Here is a 16,189-nt window from a genome sequence, read left to right as displayed (position 1 = left end):
TGGATATATGCAACATTAAATGCCCAGAATCGACACCTCGACTGGATATATGCAACGTCTGGGTCCCAATGTTTGTTGCATATATCCAGCTTTTACTGTACATATTTTGTGTTCTGGAATATTCCCCAGAATATTCTAGACACCCGAACAAGAGAAGATCGGTGGAGGATTGACTGTTCGACGTTGCAAAAACGGCAGTCAATTGCAAGCGATCGACATGGTGGAACACGTCATTAATAAAAACCTACTACATATTCAAACTTACTACGTTACTGTCCATACAATGATTACGCACTTGCGTATATGTAGTAAATGCGTAATGTATTCGATGACAATAAATGGCAGGTTGCTTTCTTGACGTCACGTGCCGAGCTTGGTTGGAGGGGAATCTTACTTTCTTTTCAACTGTCAACAGTATGGTTCCATAAGTAGTCGTTTTGCTGCATTCTGATGGAAAACATACATAACTTTTGTAATTCATCGATTGAATTATCTAAAAATAATACTTAAATGCATGTCTACGACTGAGAAATTCTTGCCATTCCATACACTATTTCTTAACCTGTAAACTGTTGTGACAGATACTGCACAGTCAGTGGAGTATAACCTGTGCTCAAATGCTAAAAAAGTTGCATAGATTTTAGTGAAATCTTTGTAAATTTAGATAATATTGTCTTAAAAATGGCTGGTAAATCAGATCATCTTAGGTAAGTGGAAGTTACTTAATATTTCTTGCTTCAGTTAAGTATAAATTATTTCTTGATTCTTTTTTTGTATAGTTTCACATTAAAATTTCATTCTCATGTTTTGTAATTAAATGATGAATTAAATCTTAAATGACAACTGAAAAACTTATCCTAATTTAATTGTAAATAATTTTATTAACATGTGTTTATTATGCATTTTAGGATTTATTTTGTTACATGGAATGTGGCAACTAAATATCCTGAAGAAGATTTGCATCGACTTCTTGATTGTGGTCCAGCTACATCAAAAAACTTGCCAGATTTATATTACATTGGGTATACATGTAAAACATATGAAATGTATGCATTACTAATAAGATAACTGAGTTTATAAATTCTAGGTTGCAGGAAGTTAAAGCTCAACCACAAAATATGGTATTAGACATATTCTTTGAGGATCCATGGACTAAATCTTTTAGGTGTGCAAATTAGAAAGTTGCTCTATTCCCATATATTAATAATCAAGCCTTTAAGAGACCTTCATCTTTTTTAAATTTTTACAGAGAAATATTAAAGAAATATGATTATGTAAAAATACGTACACAGCGTTTACAGGGTCTTGTCTTAAATGTTTTTTGCTTGAGAAAGCATATTACTCATTTAAGATTAATAGAAGCTCAATATACTAAGACAGGATTTGGAGGCATGTGGGTAAGACAGAATTTGAATTGTGCACCATATTTTTCTAATACCTTTAAATAAAAATATGTTGTTTTTAGGGTAATAAGGGGGCAGTCAGTGTAAGACTGAATATATATGGGGTTAGTATGTGTGTAGTAAATACACACTTGACTCCACATGATCATTTACTGGCAGATAGAATTATGGATTATAATACAATACTCACAAATCATAGTTATACTAGTCCAGATACTTCTAAAATATTATTTCATGAGTGAGTATGGTATTTCAATAGAGTAGTATAATATAACAACTGGCGTAAATAACAGCAACCTTTCAGTTATGTATTTTGGATTGGTGATCTAAATTTTCGATTAAACGGAGAAGATCTAACTGCCACAGATATTGATTTATTAGTTAAGAAAAATCAATTTAAACCTTTATTGGCAAGAGATCAATTAAAGGCGGTAATGGAGAACGGTGACGCTTTTGCCGAATTGCATGAAAATTCTATTACATTCCCACCTACTTACAAATATGAGTTTTCATCTCAAGAATTTGATCTCAAGTAAGGAGAATTTATTTTCATAATATTACTTACTGATAACTCTTACTTACAAATTTTGTATACAGGCGACGACCATCATGGACTGATAGAATTTTGTACAAAGTAAATGCCGATGTTTATGACAATGTTAAGCTTGGCGCTACTCAGCGTAATTACAAGAGTCAGTTCGATTATGTACAATCAGACCATAAACCTGTCACAGGGGAATTTGATATTATTGTAATATTGTTATTGTCGTGATATTAAAAACTACAAATGACTTGTTAAGCTTAAAAAATTAATGACATTTATAGATTAGACCCGGTGTGGAGGATCATGGTGTAGAATTTCAACCTGTGACAGCATGGTTTATAGATGAAGAAAATTCGGTTTCATACAGATTATTGGGAAATGCTATACCCGCTAGCGGAGATTGGGTAGGACTTTTCCACAACGAATTTTCCAGTCTAGACGAATACATTGTGTACGAATATGTAGGTCGAGGTAAGATTTAATCCTGATCCATTTATCGGACATGATTATCAGTTGTTATCGTTGCTGATACATCGCAGTTATTTTTACTAGTTTATGATAAAGGTTTATGTTAGGTAAATCGTCTCCGGTTCCTTCCGAACCTCACGCCATCACGGAGCGAATTTACTTCAGCGACACCGCTCTTCGCTCACCAGGAATGTATCAGTTGGTTTATGTTGCTCAACGGGGAAATCTTATTGGAATTTTAGGAGTTAGTCCTCCATTTCCAGGACACCATAGACCAACTTGATAACCTTTTTAATATTTATTTAAACATAATAACAATTACAGATGATACCTGCTTATTATAGATTCTTAATGTGTAACTGATAAGTTGTTGCAATATGCGCGCGTTTAGTTGTCAGACTCACGTGAGTAGCTTTATTTAATGACAAAAGAATGCATTATTTGAATATAACTCTTTGAGGTCCAATATTTCTTTATCTTTTTACCAAGATTTAATAAATTAGAGCATTATCTTCTGTCTGAAAAATGTTCAAAGGATATATTGACTACCTTTAGTACTTTGAATAATTATACAAAATCGTTCGAGAAATTGGAACGAATTATGGTGTGAAAACATAAAGAAATTTGAAGAGTATTCTGTGATATATTTAATCTTACATAATCAACTGTGACATATATGTATATTTTTAAAAGTGAATACTTTTTAGCAAAACGATATTACAGAAGAGTAATCTTTACTAAACTATAGCCTCTTTTAGTTCCTATAAGTAGCATCTACTTTAACAGGGCAACTAAAATGATAATCGTTGGAAGGACCACAAAGGGTTTACACGCTATACAATTTTAGATCACAACACATTGTCAAAATTAGGAATGTAAACGTAAGATTTTACCAAATTGTGATTAAAATAAGATCGAGTTAGTATGTTACTGTATTTTTCAGTAGATAACGTACATTTTACAGGACAATTCTTTTTTATTTATTTATACAGTATAAAATCATTTTTTTATAATACATTTTTTTTAACTGAGCGTATATTTAATTTTAGGAATTGAACTTTTTTCTATATAAACTCTCATGAAATTAACAAAATTTATGTATGAATTTAACGGTGGCAGTATCTGCTGAGGCATACAGGAATGTAGAAAAGACATAAGTAGACGTAAAAGGACGTTCCCGGAAGACAGGAAAGAATTCATATCTTAACCAATTTTTTGATTGATGTTCAAAAGTTACTTTTGGTACCTGGTTTTTGCTGTTGGGTTACCACCCACAGGCACTAGTGCTTAATTGTCTTACTCTATAGAGCTTATTAAGAGTGTGCTAACGTGTTCTTACGCACCTGACGTACGTGTAAGCACCGAATAGATAATAATCGTTAGTTTTAGAAAACCTTTTGATTGGGTTGGCGAATTGTTATGATGGTTTGGTTGTACAAACCTACGCTGTTTTATTTTTATAGCGCGATAGAAACGCAATGAAAACGAACAAATATACGCTGTGGTATGAAAAAGGGGATACAAAATAAAGAACAATATTTTTAAAGAAGACATTTAATGAATTACCTTAATCTTAAGTAAATAACTTAAATAACAGTACAATAAATAACAAATTACAATAAATAATATATCCGCTCGATTAAATTACAAACGTTTATAATTTCTATGAATTATTGTCTTATTGTATTCCTAATGACAATCTGATAACACTTTATTTCACCAGACGTGAGTTTTTAATCTATATCATGAATGGCAAGTGGAGCTATATACGTGCTAGCAAGACTAAACTCTTAATTAATGATGTGTCATGCACTCGGGAAAATTATGTATCTAAAAGTAATTAATGTTACTGTACAAGATTCGCAGAATGTGTGCATTCAACGTAAAATCACGATACTATCCAACTTCTCACTGTTATGCAATCTACAAACACCACAACTTGCATATGTTATTATAAAACGGGTTGTGAATGTTTTTATATAACCGAGAAGTTCTTGAGAAACATGCTATGCCAAAAAAAATTTTAATACCCGTGTGAAGTATTCTTAAGCTGTTTTAAACTACAATAGCTCAGGTATTCGTTGTTGATTTATAAAATATACTCTGGACTTATGGTAAAATGAATTTTTCAAGTCTCATTTGATTTTGTAGATCTAAAGTTTGCTACTGATGTAGCTCTGCAAATAACAAAGATAATCAAAATTGTCAAGTGTAGTAACCAATCTTCCATGTACTTTGTACAATGAATTGTAAATATTTCAAGAACGATTCTCATCTGTCCATTCACTCACGCAATAAATAATTGAATAAATTTCTAATATCTAACAGATTGATCAGAATCTTCGAATCCATACTTCACGAAACGAAGTCACTCACAATGATGTCTCTTCAACAGAACTTTTAAAATATCTTGAGGCAGTTGATTAAGAAGAGATGGAAAACTAGTTTCACGGAATGATCGTTTGTCTAGACGCAGAATCACCGTTCATTATAGGAAGCAAATACAATTCCATGCTACTTTCGGGTTCAGCTACGTCCTTGCCACGAAGCTGTTGTATTCGGTGCCAAACGAAATCTCTCGGTGGCCTTCGTAGAACGAACAAACCGAACACAAGGACACCCTGCAGAGCATTGACGAGGTCGAAGGTGGACCAGTCAAAGGAATTCCCGTGGACGAACCAGGATATCAACTCCATTGTCCAATTCAGACCCATAAGGAAAAAGACTATCAAGCAAACTAACGTTGTTCTCATCAAACGTCGAAGGAATCTTCGATCGAGCCGATCGGATTCTTGATTTCTCGCCAGACGTCTCAAATCAAGATCCTTCTGATATTTCGTCAGTTTGATAAATGTCAGGGCGAAGAGAATCACGTTTTCTAGAAGCAGCAGTCCGACCGGCACGTAGAAGTATGGCATTGATTTGCCGCTCGCTGGAAATTATAAAAAAAGAGAGAATTATAATAAATTTTAGTAAATGGAAGGCGGGGGTGACATGGATTTTAGGAATATTTTGAAAATCATCGCGAATGCCATGAAGGCTATACTAGATACATTAATAGAAAATCGTACAAGTATCCTGAGCTTATCGAGTTTAAAAATCTTATTTGACTTACATTTGAACTGGCAGCTCTCCTTGCTGAAGTTTGGCTTCACATAAGTCGCTGGTATCGTCGGGCTCAGATCCATAATCATCGAGACGAGGATAAGTATCACCGAGGGACCCCAACACCATAAAGAGTACCAGAAGAATAACGTTTTTGGTTTCATTCTTCTGTAGGTATCACGATCAACGTGGCTACGCACCAGGGACCACATTTCGATGCACATCACATTTAGCCAGAAGAAGCATGCGACGAAGGAGAACTGGATGACGAATGCTAGAAAAGTTAATTATTCTTTCTTAACTGATTTCAAACGAGCATTAACCCTTAGATGGTATCATTTTATGGCATCCCATAGGGGGTTTCTAGTATACTTGGAGAAAATTGGAATCTTAACACACTTTTGTTTAATATTCTAAAGTTTCTGACATTTTATATTATCTTTTTCCTTTAATTCTAACATAAAATTAATTTTTTAGAATTGTCTTCTTACCTATACTGGTACAAGTTTCGCTCGATAGATGCAAGCTTCCCAATTGCGTGATTGCTAAAGTGATAAAAGCCAATGCTAAACAACCACAGTAACGACACAATGCTTTTCCAAAAACGTCCCTTAATTTTGGAGTGATGGAATACGCCAGAATGGTGAGGATTAAGAATGGCACCGATATTAAAAGCCCGCAGGCGTAAATTGTAAATCGCGAGTCCGCAGCTACTATTACTCGATCTGAAACGATTAATATTGCACATTTTGCAGTTGTCAAGTAAATTATATAAGGCGTCGATCGAGTGTAAAGGATTTAAGGTGTTCTTGTTTAGTTACCTTCAGAAAAGCACGCAAAAGTTTTGAGTCCTAATTTCGGAACAATTTCCATGCAATAATCAACCCCAGGATTCATCATCATCATCTGCTCTTGATAAGGTGCGAACACTGATCCATTTAGTAATAAATAATTGGAATCTAAGATGGTGTCATTGGGATTTAAAATATATCTGAAAGGAAGTACATCATTATTTTTATAATGCCTTATTTTTCATTTAACATTTCAAATTTACGAATATCAATTTAAATATAAATTTAATTCATTCTTTAGAATGATTTATAAAAATGATTTTTCTTTAGAGATATCAAAATAGAATATTGTATTATTCATATAATTTTGTTTCGTATTGTATTTTTTCGAAATTTAGCAGGATAAATTTCAGTTTAGTAATTAATTTGAAATTCGTTATTTTTCAGTCTGCATTCAGATTAGACAAATTTTTCCTTGAATGAAAAATTTTTCCTTATTTGTAACGAATCATTTGGTATGTGAGATTAGAGATAAATACATTTTTTCAATATTATCAATCTATTTTTAGAAGCATTGAAAAAAGATAAATTATAAAATATTCATTATGTAAACAGATAAGTTGCTTGTAGATTATTGAACCCATTGAAAGGATATCTTTATTAGAAAACATTGTAAAACTTGTATTAGAGGGATTAAATCGAAAGTATTTTGATAAAGCGATTAGGATGTACTTCTAATACACAAACATTACATAGGTAATTATTTGTCAAATAATTAAAATGTGCAGCCTTCAAAATATTAAAAATTTCCAATTTTGAAATCAAAATAGAATGATGAATAACATTCAAATTATAGGCAGACTTTATCCTCTCATATTTCAGAGTTTTATTTCCTGATGCATTAACGCGCAAATACTCACTTTTTATATTTGCAAGGATTTCCAACAATTGCGACGAACGTGTTTTGTTTTTTACCCGGGACCTCACATCCGCTTTTATTAAATTTACTAAAAAGAGGTGAGAAAGTATGAATTGTCGATGGATCCACAGTCATGCAACCCTTTTGTTTCATTAAAACCTCCCCCTCTGGGCAACATTTTCCAACCAGTGGTAAATTTTTATATTTCTCCGGTATAGATGTCCTATTTTGCTGTAAAATAATGTAAAACGATTTTCATGTTTTAATCTAAATTGGTAAATCTCTTTTTATCGACTAATTTATAATTATCACATGCCTCAGAGTTTCCTCTAATCTTCAAAGGAAGTCTGTGCAAGTTAATAAAATTTCCATGAACATTTACAAGTTAAATGATGCTTGTATAACAAAAAAGAAAACTCGAAGTTCTAATACTTCAAAGATAGCTATATGTAGATGCGTAGCAAAGTCCTCAAAAATAACTTTACAAATATACAAAGATCTATATTTTTCGCACGTAGATCGTTTTGGTATTATTTTGGTCAATTTTAACTAACTGATTCATTAGACTACAATTTCGAAGATTCAATAGTTATTTTTTCCATAGAGATCTTTTTATATTGCAAAAGGCCATACGATCAATGAAGCATGAAACTGTGTTAAAAACATAAATTTCAAAATTCAATGATACACTAAATAAAGTCTATATTTGATCTATAAGTTCATATTTGAATTATAAATTGAAAGATCTATTTTCATATTTGAAAGATTATTATTGTATTATGCTTTGATTATTATAGTTATACGTACCAAAGGAATCGAATACATCGTTGGCATTTTATCGCCCGTACGAACCATGCAAATCGCCAGGTCACACAGAAGAACGTACAGTAGCAGCGAAAGCTTTTTAGAATTTCCAGACATCTTTCCTCGAAATCTGTTTATACGTTCGGCAAATATTGTCGTAAAACGCTTTTCAAACGTTTAATAGAACTAGATTCCCTGGTTTTTTCGTTCCGAAAAGCTTTTAAAGGTCCAAATTATATGCCAGTGTCTATTCTTTTTCGTGAATAAAAAAGAGTACTTGGTACACTTTAGGTATCAAAAATTGCAAAAAAATTAAATGTTCTTAGTATTTGATGCTTCAGTATCATTGTTTTAATTTTCGATTCACCGATTTTTTATAGCAATTTTTTTTTTTTTATAGTTCCACTGGAAGTAATATATTTCTGTGAAGACTATGCACCTTTCAAAAGGTAAATTTTTCTTTTTAGAAATTTCTTTCGTTGAATGTTACTTTTTTCTTTGGTTCTAATAGAATATAATTTAATTGATTAATATACACTTTTCAGAAGATAATCTTGTTTCGTGAATTTCACAAAGACTAGCATTGAAGCCGGAAGGATGTTGAAGGTCTCCTGGTATAGATTCAACCGGGTAAATGAAATTCCAAAGCTCTATCAGATATACAAGATCTCCTTTCCTGATTATTTTCCTGCTATCGATTAAAGACTGAACGGTAAGTAAGATAATAACGCTCCATTGGCGCAGTATTAACTTTGATAACAGAACATGTATTTCTTCTTCATCTTTTCCTTGAGCATCTATGTATTGACTTGGCGAAGCAAAGTGTTCTTGATGTTTTACTCCGTTCGATTGAAAATATTTGTCTTCTATCTTTCGTCGGATCTGTCAGTTCAAAGTGCAATCTTGATGGGTAGATCTACAATTAGACAATAATTGTGTTACATGGAGAATGACTCCATATTTTCTAAATTCTTTTATCATTTTCATGCAATTATCTGGGTACGTTTTTAGCCATCTTATTGTTAGAATTAATTTAGAAGGTTAATTATTGTAATATTAATGAAGTTTCTGAGGTCCAAGGAAAAGATTTTAGTTAATATTATAAATTTAAAAAATGTACAAAGTTACAAAGCTACAAATCTAAGAATTTATTTTAATTAAATAACATTTTACTCGTATAATCGTCACCAAGCTTAAGAAACCTTCGTCTGCAAACAAGTTAAGGGACCAAGTAGAAAAGGATCGACTTTATCTCGAAAAGAAAGTTTGATAAATGAACAGTTGTTGACCTATAATTCTTGCTGTTTCATCGAAGAAAGTACTAAAAAGTATACCGGTTTTTTCGTTCGCTTTCATTCAAGAAATTATTAAGACCTTCATCAATCACACAGAATTCAAAGGACACCTTTAGAAAAAGAAACAAGGCCATTTTATTAAAACATACCTATTGACAATTGTTTACCATCCAGATCAATTTATTCAGACATAATTAACATTGGTACCCTATGGTAATTGGCACTATTAGAGGAACAGGTAAAAACTATACGAAGGCAAAGTTTAACACGAATTTTCAAAGACACGAAAACAGACCGTCCAACGGTATAAATAATTTTCGTACAACTTTGAATCACGTTCACTGAAGAAGACACTGGATCACGTAACGGAGAATGGATCTTGATGATGTTCACGTGGTTCACAGATCGGCGTCCGGGACCATACTGACCGCACTCTTCGAACCAGCAAGCCTTTATCTATCGGTGCACGATTACTCGTATGATGCATACACCGCCAGAGATTCAGCCAGGTGTCGTAATTATAACACTTCCGTTAGATATTTTCTTCAATCTGCTTTCCAAAGCAAGGGCAGTACTTAAAATAAGAAGAGGAATAAAAAATGTAAGGATTGTCATGATCGTTATCACAGCCTACTCATTAATTTATCGATGATCAGTGATTTCTTGTATTGACTTATTAATGATGTCATTAACTATATGGGTGTGTCACAGGAATACCCTCTATAATTATTACTATGAAAATGGACGAATTGGATATTCCAAAATTGGTGTAATAATCAGACACAAATGGCTGATTTTCTAAACTTGAGACTTGAATTTATTAATTTTTGGAATTATTGTAATTGTGATGTTATTCAAAATTTGTCTTCCATTTTTTCTTATTAATTATTCAATTACATTGCATTTGAAGCTTTGGTCATCGGTAACAACCAACTTAAAATAAAATAGTATCGTTGAACAAATTTTTCGATGATCTGAATGTACGAATGATACAATTAAGTTCTTCTGCATTTATATAGATCCTCGAACGATCTATGCAATTCGTTCATTGAGAAAATATGAGAATAATGTCACGAATCGTCTGTCCATTGATCGCACGGTAATATGTTGCCGTTTTGCAATTTCCCTGTCCACCTTCATAAAAAAATACCATCGAACTGATATCGAAATAATGACGTAATATCGGGAAAATTTTTCCGCTATCGGTGATGATATGACGTAGGCGTGAGTTATAACCGCGAATACAGTTGCTCGTCACGAAGAAGCTTCAATTTTGAACTTACAAATACCTTTCTGCGAATTGTAAGTTTCGCCGATCCGTTTCTACGAACTGATTGCACCGTCGATCCACTGTACGCGCAGATTTTCCTTCATTTTCGTGATATTTGCAGTTTGCAAATCCGCAGGGTGCATCTCGAGCCGTGCCAATTCTAATTTCAGCAAAATCGCGGACACTTGCAAGACATTTACTCCTTATGGAGTACTCTTCAACCCTAGAAAGTCAGAATTCAGATTTCATTTTTGCTTCCGACAAAAGTCAACATTCCGTACATTTTTCCTTTATTTCTCACAATGGTAATTATAATTCTTACATGAAAATTCCAGACCGAGTACGTACGTAATACGATCACGTACCGTGATTTTCGAAGTTTACGTTACGTTACAGAGGTTAATCACCAACGATAAATTTAGAAAGGTAGCAGAAGCAGAAAAATATTATCTTTGACTTCATCCAGTCCAAATATAAGATGAAAAATTCGTCAGTTCATTTGATCGACTTTAATGACCAATGGTACACTTTTCATTTCTACACTTGACTTTAAATTAACCCTTTTGGCCATAAACGATCAACTCTTTTAAACAGTGAAATTAATTTCATTTTGAAACTTTCAGCGATACACGAAGATAATGAAAAAGGAAAAATCCTTGAAAAGCATAAGTTTCAGGCAGTGAATCACGTGCAGTCTAGAAACGTGATCGATCGGTTGGGTACTTCTCGACTTTGACAGTTATCATCGAACCGTTGAAGAAGACGGACGTCGTCAGGTGCAATTAAATTCCTAAGTGGCTCGTCAATTCTACGTAAAATACGCGATGTTCACGGTGAAAACAATTTCTGACGTCAATGTATATGTATTCAGAAGAAAGTTGAATACATACACTGATAAAACAGACATTGCCGGAGAAACAATCCCAAAAAGGCGATGTGTTCTTCTGAAATTATCCTGTAGGCTCTTTTTTTATCATTTTTCTTCTTAGGCTTCCCTTAGTTAAATAGATGTACAATAAGGGGTAGGAGTATCTAGGCAAGGATCTCCCTATCTTCACCCTGGGTTCTCCATTTCTCTATTGCAGCTACAACTTTTTTTTATATAAAGCACAACTTTCCCCTGTTGGTTGTGAAAAGTTGGGTCTAATTAGACCCAGTCGAGGGCTTCTGAGAATCAAAGAACCTCGATAAGACTGAACAGAAGATTCGAAGTAAAATCTCGTTATGCGGTTCCGCGGATAATAGAATTTACGATATTACTATTGTGGTATTATTGTAGAATGTTGATTCATCGAACACTCTAAATACTTTGGAAATTTCAGCTTCTTCCTCGAAGTCGAATGAAATTTAGATTTAGAGATTGACGCAACGAACGTCTCTACGGCGAGCTTACGTTGGCCTCAACGAAATCGAACAAGAGAACGGCACCGGATAGCTTGGACCAGAGAAAATCCAATGACGTCTTGGATCGTGTAGGCGTGCTAAACCCAGAAGAGGGTTTTACCAGGCCACCTGTAGCGATCAGGAAGTAGCAACCAACAGTCAGACGAATGTGCGTATTTCTTTGTGTTTTTACTGGCAGTTGTGTACCTGCCAACGATGTTGTTGAGCCAAATTTGGATCCACCGTTTACGTTATCCCGCGAGTTGCTTTTAATAGCATGTTTATTTGTTCCTACGTTTGTAACAATATTATGCTACAATAGGAAAATTAGTCACCATGATACATTCTATGGAATATAAAAATAATCCAAAGCAATGATTCATGATGCGGGTAATTTTTTTCTTTCATTTGTTTTATTGGTTTTTAAATTTATTCAACGTTCCATTTTTGAAAACCAGTCAAGTAATTTTTATAATACATTATTAATCGCAGTTCTTTTTGCTGCAGCTTCATTAAATATGCATCTTTGATTTTTCATATGCATTTACGTTTGTTATTAATTTGAACGATCTATCTTGTAGACGTAGGTTTGACATTTGTAAACAGGAATGGTAAAATTAACTCTGGATGAAGTTATATTAACTCGCATCGTTCTTAGCATTCGAATAACTCAGAATTTACATTTCTAAACATCAATCATGAATCAGCTTTTAATCTTCGCGTTATTTTTATTTTTAGCGAAACGATCGAAAAGTTACATCGTTTTGAACTTTAAAATAACAGCAATCTTTACGAACCGCCATGCTCTCTAGCAAGGAGTGTTGCCAACCTCTATGTTCATTCAGCCGATCATATAGATTTCTACATACAAATTGTTATCTTAAAAAATTCAAATCTGAAATTCGAATATCCTTTTTGTATCTCGAGAAGCCTTATTTCATTCCCGTTACTCGTACATTGATTTTTCAACTGATTAGTATTTGCTGATCTCTGAAAGGTGGCAATCTCTTTTGCAATAAAATGGAAGAATGAATTCCCAAATTTCTCCAAAATTTCTCCAAATATCAAAATTGATCTACGTCACGTAATCACTGCCAAACTACTGTATCCACTATCAAAACCCAAATACACTTCCCTGGTATTTCGTCGACCGAACACTCCCTCGGATTACCTGATGGAAGCCATTCATGTGATTCGGTTGTTAGTAACACTGAACGTGTCCGAGGGTGGAGAGACATTGATTTTTTTTACCAACAAAATACTCTATTAAGCTTTCAACACATTTCCAAATATATTTTCCAAAGAAAAATGCTACAGTTCACTTATAAGTTCACTTAGTCACTTTGACTGCCACGTCACTCGTGTGTGGGTGGTCATCGAATTTCCATATGAATAAACCATCCATTCTTCTATCTACTTAATTAAAAACACTGAGAATTTTGGGTAATAGAAACAATATTTTTATACTGTCGATTATCTTTATTTTCAAGTAGCAATTTTTATTTAAAAAAAAAAAAAAAAATTAACAGTGGTCGAATAGGTCAACAATTTTATAAGTACCTAATTAAAAATTTTCCATTTTCTTTTTTAAATTATTTTTCTTATATATCACTGAATCGTGCAGCCTTTGAAGGTCGAATAGTTTACGGTATCGCAATGTGAACCTTGAAGAAGGGATAAAATGAACTTTGGATACTCATCAGCCAGGTTTTGAAGAGAAGCATAGTTGTCTGGTCGTTAGTTTAGTTGGTCCAGAGCGAGGGTTGATAGGAAATGGTAAAAGGCACGTGTTCCTCGAATCAGAGTTCACCGAGGCCGCATTCTTCCGCTTTATCTGCCGATGCACGAAGTTCCTGCTATGTCGTGGACAAAATTGTCGCGAGTCTCGCGTGCGTCCACGGTCAGTGACGTCTCCCTTCTATGTATGCTCCCTCGTCTCGTCCTGGACAAAGTCCATCACGTGACCTTGCTGGAATACTTTGTGAGTTTGTCTTAAGTCAATGGCAAACACGAGGAAGACTAGCTTCTTGGCAAAGAAAGAAAAAGCCTGTAGTTAACGCCGTCTAACCGTTTCCCATACCATCAACCGGAATTCTACGTATCTTCCTTTCCTTGAGATTCGCTAGGATTCTAGGTAGTTGCAGACGGAATTATAAATTCCACAGCATTCACTTAGAAGAGTCAATGGTCCTTTCGTTACGGAGGATTCTGTTTTAAGATTACGTACTACAACTTCCCTCTCCGTGCCATTGTTTGTCGATGGATCTCGAGTGCAACAAGCCTTTGCATTGTGAAATTTCATGGGCCTTGTTCATAGAAACATTTAATATCGTCTACCTTGGGTAGAATTTCTTCGGTAGAGCAAAATTAAGTAATTTGCTAGATGATAAATTAAAGAAGAATGAATGGAAATTTGATAAATTGCTACCAATTACCAAATCAATCAGACTGAAACGTGGAAATAAAATTTTACAATATTATCATTGAAAAATAAAGGAAACAGTCGGTACAAAAGCTCCGAGATATAATATAAAATAAAAATCATTGGAAACAATCGGTGGTAGCGGTGCAAAGGGAGCATATGAAAGGATCGAAGCTCGCGAATGGAAGGGCGGAAGTGCAAACGGGGCTTAATGCAGCATCAGCATCCGACACGGTGTACTGCGCCGTGAATCTGTCCCTCTTCCACCATTACGTTGCCTCCCTCCTTTTAATAAAAATATTTCTCTATCTCTGTCTCACCTCAGTTTTCCTCTTCATCGTCTACCCTCTCTCTTCGACTTTGATAAAGTCCTCTCTGTTGCTCACGTACAGGGATATAGGGTGAGTACGATTTCGGCCCCCTTCGGTGGAGCCACTTAACGAGGAGGTGCTCGTTTATCGAAAACTAGTTCCACGTCGGGGACACGGGTAAATCTTTCGTCCAGAAAATACCAGGAGCCCTTTTTTTTCCCTCCCTTTTCACGTGAAACGACAAATGTATTAACGAAGTCCAAGCTACGTAACGTGTAAACTGAAAATATTAGTATCAAGGGTAGTAATGTTCTATTAATACATATAGAGAAAGATTATTTAATTGGAAGCATTTAATTGAATTAGTCGATTGATAGTTTACTATTAGAAGCGAAACGTACGGGTAAAAAAGTGTCGTCTTAATTAATTTTATTAATGATACGAGAAAATAGATTGCTGGTTAATTAACTATTTAATCGATAGAATTTTCTCTGTTTTAATGCTGCTAAAATCGTTGATACTATTGTAATCGAAGTTACCTTCGGTACACTCTGTATACCCGTATATACACACAGGTTATCCCATTCTCTTCCTCAGCGTCTGTCTTCGTCGCTTGTTCCTTCGGTCTCTTTTCATGGTCGGTGCTCCGGCCGCGAGCTGGCTATCTCGGGGTAAGGGGTAAGAACGCGACAGTGCTGGCTTTCACTGTCCTATCACCCTGTACTCGTTCTCTATCAATATTTTCATTTCTACAAATATCAAGCTGTTAACTCGATTCGCTATCTTTACCCGCATCTCGTTTTCAAATCACCCCAATTTTACCCTGAAAGGATCTAACGACTACCCTTAAAAAATGATTAATTCGAATGGTACTTAGCAAAGAGTTTAACAAACTTGGCAAAGAGATAATATATGTGCTCGTTATGAAATAGAAATTACAGTTTCTAAGAAATTCTGTCAGTCATTACTAATTAACGATCACTTGCCCCATCATAAAGCCCTATTTCATTGCCAAATGGTTTTCGGAGCAAAGAATTTGGAAGAGTGAATCTCGCCCTGAAAATGTTGAAACACACTTTACTTTATAAATAACTTGGAACGCGTTTAACCATTCTGTATGTATAAATAAGCTGGTATAATATAGTTGAAAAGCGTTTAAATTACAATATCTAGCGCAACGTCGAAATTATTTTAAAGAAATTCAAATAAATCAATTGTTAAGAAGTATTTCAACGTTGTTCAGGACTAATTACCTTCTATTACAGTATCAAAGATCTAATAGCAACTGAACACTAATCCATCAAAATTCTATAAATAAACATTCTGATACTAGAGATTATCGAATGGAAACTTTGAATTGATAATCATTCTACCATTAATCAATCAAGATATTTCAATTCAAAGTACATATTTCCATTATTTATAAAAAAGAAATAAATGAAATCATTTGAATTTGAAAATGTCCCTCCAATTT

At 34.1% G+C, this 16,189-nt stretch overlaps 2 protein-coding genes and 1 long non-coding RNA gene across 6 annotated transcripts; 2 read left to right on the top strand and 1 right to left on the bottom strand.

Annotated features, from left to right (window-relative positions):
* The first annotated feature begins 60 nt into the window (after window positions 1-60).
* Window positions 61-3,950, top strand: LOC117605388 (inositol polyphosphate 5-phosphatase K). The gene is made up of 9 exons (XM_034326668.2): window positions 61-707; window positions 909-1,022; window positions 1,088-1,165; window positions 1,250-1,397; window positions 1,466-1,641; window positions 1,708-1,935; window positions 2,001-2,154; window positions 2,229-2,418; window positions 2,523-3,950. The coding sequence occupies exons 1-9, from the start codon at window positions 682-684 to the stop codon at window positions 2,696-2,698; spliced, it is 1,290 nt and encodes a 429-aa protein (XP_034182559.2). The 5' UTR covers window positions 61-681; the 3' UTR covers window positions 2,699-3,950.
* An 85-nt stretch (window positions 3,951-4,035) lies between these two features.
* LOC117605387 (G-protein coupled receptor Mth2) lies at window positions 4,036-8,588 on the bottom strand. Its single transcript, XM_034326667.2, has 6 exons — window positions 8,038-8,588; window positions 7,232-7,461; window positions 6,342-6,511; window positions 6,012-6,245; window positions 5,531-5,794; window positions 4,036-5,347 (listed from the first exon to the last, which is right to left on the bottom strand). The coding sequence occupies exons 1-6, from the start codon at window positions 8,149-8,151 to the stop codon at window positions 4,863-4,865; spliced, it is 1,497 nt and encodes a 498-aa protein (XP_034182558.2). The 5' UTR covers window positions 8,152-8,588; the 3' UTR covers window positions 4,036-4,862.
* LOC117605393 (uncharacterized) lies at window positions 5,668-13,448 on the top strand. Of its 4 annotated transcripts, none has more exons than XR_013065252.1 (8): window positions 5,668-5,802; window positions 5,998-6,163; window positions 6,276-6,440; window positions 8,435-8,483; window positions 8,580-8,746; window positions 9,227-9,930; window positions 10,935-11,121; window positions 11,223-13,448. It is a non-coding gene; the product is annotated as an uncharacterized LOC117605393 (long non-coding RNA). The 4 variants fall into 4 exon arrangements; XR_013065253.1 differs by having other exon boundaries at window positions 9,227-10,904; window positions 10,996-11,121; XR_013065251.1 differs by having other exon boundaries at window positions 9,227-11,121; window positions 11,223-11,375; window positions 11,922-13,448.
* The last annotated feature ends 2,741 nt before the right edge of the window (window positions 13,449-16,189 follow it).

This window comes from Osmia lignaria, chromosome 3 (assembly GCF_051020975.1).
Source record: "Osmia lignaria lignaria isolate PbOS001 chromosome 3, iyOsmLign1, whole genome shotgun sequence".
Classification (NCBI taxonomy): domain Eukaryota; kingdom Metazoa; phylum Arthropoda; class Insecta; order Hymenoptera; family Megachilidae; genus Osmia; species Osmia lignaria.
The sequence above is the reverse complement of the archived record's forward strand: the minus strand, read 5'-3'. Positions and strand labels throughout refer to the sequence as shown.